This window comes from Pavona decussata, unplaced genomic scaffold (genome assembly GCF_977016875.1).
Source record: "Pavona decussata unplaced genomic scaffold, jaPavDecu1.1 SCAFFOLD_216, whole genome shotgun sequence".
Taxonomy (NCBI): Eukaryota; Metazoa; Cnidaria; class Anthozoa; order Scleractinia; family Agariciidae; genus Pavona; species Pavona decussata.
In genome coordinates, this window is record NW_028145621.1 from 701,204 (window position 1) to 706,067 (window position 4,864).

Sequence of the window (4,864 nt, forward strand, 5' to 3'; positions counted from 1 at the left end):
AAAAAAACGATTTAGAGAAACATTTCAACAGGAAAATTAACGATAGTAAAACAGCATGACGTTTCGACGACTTCATATCGTCATTGTCAAATGAGTAAAATGGAAATAACGGAAAGGCATATTTATAGGTATTGAAAGTGAGAAAATAAATTAGCATGAAAGCATTTTAGGTAAAGAGTTTCGCGCGAATGGAATCCGCTTGCGTGTTCAGTTTCGGTCTTTTGTTCTTGATCCACACATTTCGTAGACCAAACATTCAAATTTGTCACGGCATTTCTTTATGACTTTAAAGTTCTTAATTAAGTTGTTAGGTGTTAAACCATGCGCGTCCCTGAGATGTTTTCCGATCACAGAATGTTTATGATCCTCAACGAGTTGATGGAGGTGGCGGCAAGTGTACCCAATATAATTTGTATTTAAATTTCTCACTTTCAATACCTATAAATATGCCTTTCCGTTATTTCCATTTTACTCATTTAACAATGACGATATGAAGTCGTCGAAACGTCATGCTGTTTTACTATCGTTAATTTTCTTGTTGAAAAATTATAAATACACTTAATTTATAAAACTATATAACCTAAAAAGACGGCCCGATGTAAAAAGAAAAAACATCAAGGTGGAAGAGTTCCTGGCTTTCAGTGACTATATCTGTCACAGTGTTGAACAATTAACTATACTGACAGTAAACAAACTCACGTGCAGCAAGGAGACACTATGAGGTAGCAATGTTTAATTACGGACTGAATTAATTTCTCTCTTTATGAATACTGTGCCATGTCAGTGTTTTAGAAATAGTGTTCGCGCAAAAAAATAATAGGATCGTTAAAGAAAGTCAGTTCCTCGGGAGAAAGAGGAAAAAAACTGAGCTAAGTGTAAATTCTACTGAGTCCCTTTTAATTATTGAGATTGTTTATGACAAACACGATCTAAATCATCCTCTCTTGCCTGTTATAAATAGAAGGTGAGCTAATGGTCCTCTGGCGAACGCGAAAAATTACGAGCGATGCTAATCTTTTAGCTAGCATGACGTGTCTACAGTCTAACGAACCTAATAGAATTGACCTCGCACACTGAGCTCGGCATATTTGTTCATATTGATCAACTGGACAACTTTGTTCTGTTTCGACCTGTTCAATATTATTTTCCGTTTGCCGAACTGACGTAAAGTTGAAGAAGCGTGACCGCCGCATAGCAATGATCAGAACAGCTTTGTTGATTTTTGTTGCTGTAGCGTTGGTAGAAGGAGAAGATAAACCAAACAGGCTGTATAAACAGCCACAGGTATTTTTTGCCATCGATTTGTTTTCGTTTAACACCAGGGAGCTTTCTTTGTTTACAGTAAGCTTCAGTTTGTTACAGAATAATAACAGTAATAACTGAATAGTAAGAACTATTAGCAGACGTTTATCTGTTAGGCGGCGCTGTTAACTCAGTTTCCGCGCGCGTTTTTACTGATTTTCGTTCAACAATCTCAAGAATCGGGAAAGGATCGTCTTAGTCGCATTCAGGTACCCTAACTAATACTGATTCAATTGCCGTGCGCAGCTGGTAACTGTTTACAATTATTACAAAAAATTACCTTTCGACTTTCAAGGCATACGTACCGAATCAGTGATTATTTTCGAAACTGTACAACGACTCAAAGGCTGAGAAGAAAAGCAAGACTTTTAAGAAAGTTTGAAAAGTGAAAAGCTCCGGATTTTTCCCGTGGTCGACTTGTGTGAAATCACAAACACTCGGTAATAAATAAACCGAAAGTCCCTTTCAATCTAATTTTAATTTTCAATAACATGAAACAAATCCGTTAATTCTATTTTAATATTTCTCTTCCTTCTTTCAATTTGGCAAGATCACACCCTGCGCAAATTTAATCTAAAGGGGAATGCCTTTGATCTTTAGACAATGCAACTTCTGGTTGATTTACGGTAGCTAGCTTCTTGAGAGGACGTTCTTTGGGCTATGGGACAACTGGTTAATACATCAATTTTTCTTTCCATTATGTACTGTTTCAGTGCTGCATACTTGTATGTGCTAAACGTTTGATATATTTTAATTTCCTTATATCATTATCTAGATCCTGTTTTACCGATACTTCACACCCATGAAACTTGCAAGAGCTGCAACCTTCATTCATCACCACCATTCTCTCACGACTCGAAGCCTCACCTTCCTCAGCGCTCCGAGAAACTACTACCGGCTGATGATCGTGCCCCTAATACCTCCAAAGATCACCACTGCGAATGACAACCTGGTGATTAAAATGGCGGCTGGTTTGGAGAGAAAGTACGGGCAAGGAGAAAGCGACCCTTCTTTTGTTGTTTCTGATGGCAGTCAATTTATTGGCGCACTAACCCTTGATAAAAATAACTACCTAAGCACAGCACCCTGCATTGGCATGGAAGGTGCCAGTGGACCAACAATGAACAGTCGCCGTACTGATGTTAGTCTCCCCAAACCTTCCGAGAAATACTACCCAGGAAGGTTTGAGATCCAGTTGAGCCTGTCAGACCGGTGGGGAACCTGTTTTGTTCCTCTGGACGGAGGCTTTAGCAGAGAAATGATTTACCAGAACAAGCTGAATCCGCGTAATGGCCTGTTTCTGGAAATTTATGCTGATGAAGCGAAGGAAAAAGAAGGAATCAAGTACATCGAGGTTACCATCTTTCAAGAGAACTGACCTCATTGTAAACAGGATGGTAGACTTAAGCTAACAGAAGCTAATAAAACACGAGTCTACACCAAATTTTAAAAGCTTCTTTCCTACCTTCTCCGTCTCTCAATCCCCCACCCCCCCACCTCTTCTTGCAGAATTACGAAATGAAAATGAACGAAACACACAATCACACACACTGTACACCAACACATCACTCCGCCTCTCCCTTAGAGAGTCTTCTTTGAACTTAAAAAATTCTAAAACTTCGTCCTTCATGCGGTCGAAACAGTCGATTTGTTTTGGCCAATTATTTTGTTTATTAGACCTGTCGGCTGTGAGGTTGAAGTTATACTCCACAAATGGGAGGGAAAACAATTCATTGCGAAGGATATCGTTCATACAGTTACAAAGCTTCGAAAATCATTTGGAGCTACTTAAAGGGGATTAAGTATCACGCAAATTTGCTGTCATTTCAAAACAAAAACATGCTTGTCTGTCAGCAGAAACAAAGAAATAATTATCAAGTTTGTTATAAATTATCCCCCAGTGCAATAAAACTGTCGATTAGTGCTTTTGGCCAGAGACAGAGTTGGTCGGTATGGATTGAAACTTAAAAAATCATGGTTAGGCTAATGTTTTTCGAGTTCTCGCATTTTTGTTTCCAAAATGCGCTAGAACAGATCACGAGTTGTTCCTTTCAAGAATTGAGTTGATTTCTTTCCTCTCGTCATTCTAGATTTATTTGGCAGCTGATTGAAGGTCTTATTTCATCATTTTTAACAAAAGATACCAAAAACCCCATGCTACTTCCCCTTTAAGAAACTCTTTGAACAATCTTCAAAATATTTCCAGGAACATTTATGTCCATTCAAACTATTTGATAATTTTGAAGAAAAAGTCTTATGGAATTTTTTAATTTTTGGAAAGTATAGAAAAATTGTAACAATTAATAATATTACGGGTAATGTTAAGAGTTTGGATCACGACAGTCCTATATTCAAGAAAAGTAAGGCATGGGTGTCTAGTTATATATTTGATCGAAAAAGCAAGGGGGTGGTCTATCTTCTAAAGACTTAGCCATAACATCGTAAGACTTAGGAAACCTAAAATGCTTGCAAATGTCAACATATTGACATATACGAACTATGTAAATTTGGTCACGGGCCAGGTTGTAGCCGCTACTTTCATGAAAAGCATTTGGCATCACTGTTTATTGCCTCCTGGAGGCTGCCCTTTTTCAGTATTAGGCACTTCATTTCTGCTCTCGGGACTTTAAATGTTCCCTTAATTTTGAAAATAAACGGCTATTTTCACTAGTCCACAGTCCCTTCAAAGTAAAATTAGCCCTTTATTTTTCATAATTGAGGGAATGTTTAAAAAGGTCCAAGCACAGAAATAAAGTCCCTAATAGCCGCAAGGTTATAAAACTACAGGCAGCCTCGAGGAGGCATTAGAAAGTGGTGCCATTTTTGATCAAAAGTTTCATGGAATGTTGCGGTCGTAATACGCCACGTGACCTTATTTGCATACGCCACGTATGTCAATGTGTTGACATTTAGAAGTATGTTTCTCCAATCTTTGGACAGATATATTCCCGACTGATTATTTGTAATCCTTGGCAGATAAACAATAACTTTCTTTGGTGCGAAAATATGCGCAGGTATTTGTTCCCGAATATTATCTGTTCCCAAAACAAAGATCATTTTCTCGCTAGCGTCCGGTTCTTCGCTTTGCCTATTCTCCTCTCCCCTCAGCCCCATCCTCCCCCCCCCCCTCCCCCGTGAAAGTCATTCTTCTAGGTGATTGCAAGAGTATGCTAATCAAAAAATTGACGGCAGTTTTCTATGGTCTTTACCCTTTTATTAAAAACTGGATCATTGTATAATGCAATTCCGGAGATTTGATCATACCATGGTTATACCTATTTTGATTATACCCATTATACCATGTCCAAGGAAATAGAGACCAGCGAAATCAGCAAGATCTAGTAATATTTCTTGATCGCTTATATGAGACTCTGCTGAGTCTGATTTTTTCAATAATTAAAAGACTTCATTCATTCATTCATTCATTCATTCATGATAAAACAATTATTACACTCGCACTTTTTGGAAAGAAAATGATTATAGCCAACGCGGAACTACGCGCGTCTAAATACAGTTCCCAAACTCAATAATAATTTTTCAAAAGAAAGCAAAGAAAATCACT

The 4,864-nt window shown here is 37.9% G+C and overlaps 1 protein-coding gene across 1 annotated transcript; it reads left to right on the forward strand.

Moving 5' to 3' along the window:
- Positions 1–1,038: 1,038 nt before the first annotated feature.
- LOC146459816 (uncharacterized) lies at positions 1,039–2,746 on the forward strand. Its single transcript, XM_085088899.1, has 2 exons — positions 1,039–1,284; positions 2,078–2,746. Exons 1-2 carry the CDS (start codon positions 1,198–1,200, stop codon positions 2,678–2,680), a joined length of 690 nt encoding a protein of 229 aa, XP_084945025.1. The 5' UTR covers positions 1,039–1,197; the 3' UTR covers positions 2,681–2,746.
- The last annotated feature ends 2,118 nt before the right edge of the window (positions 2,747–4,864 follow it).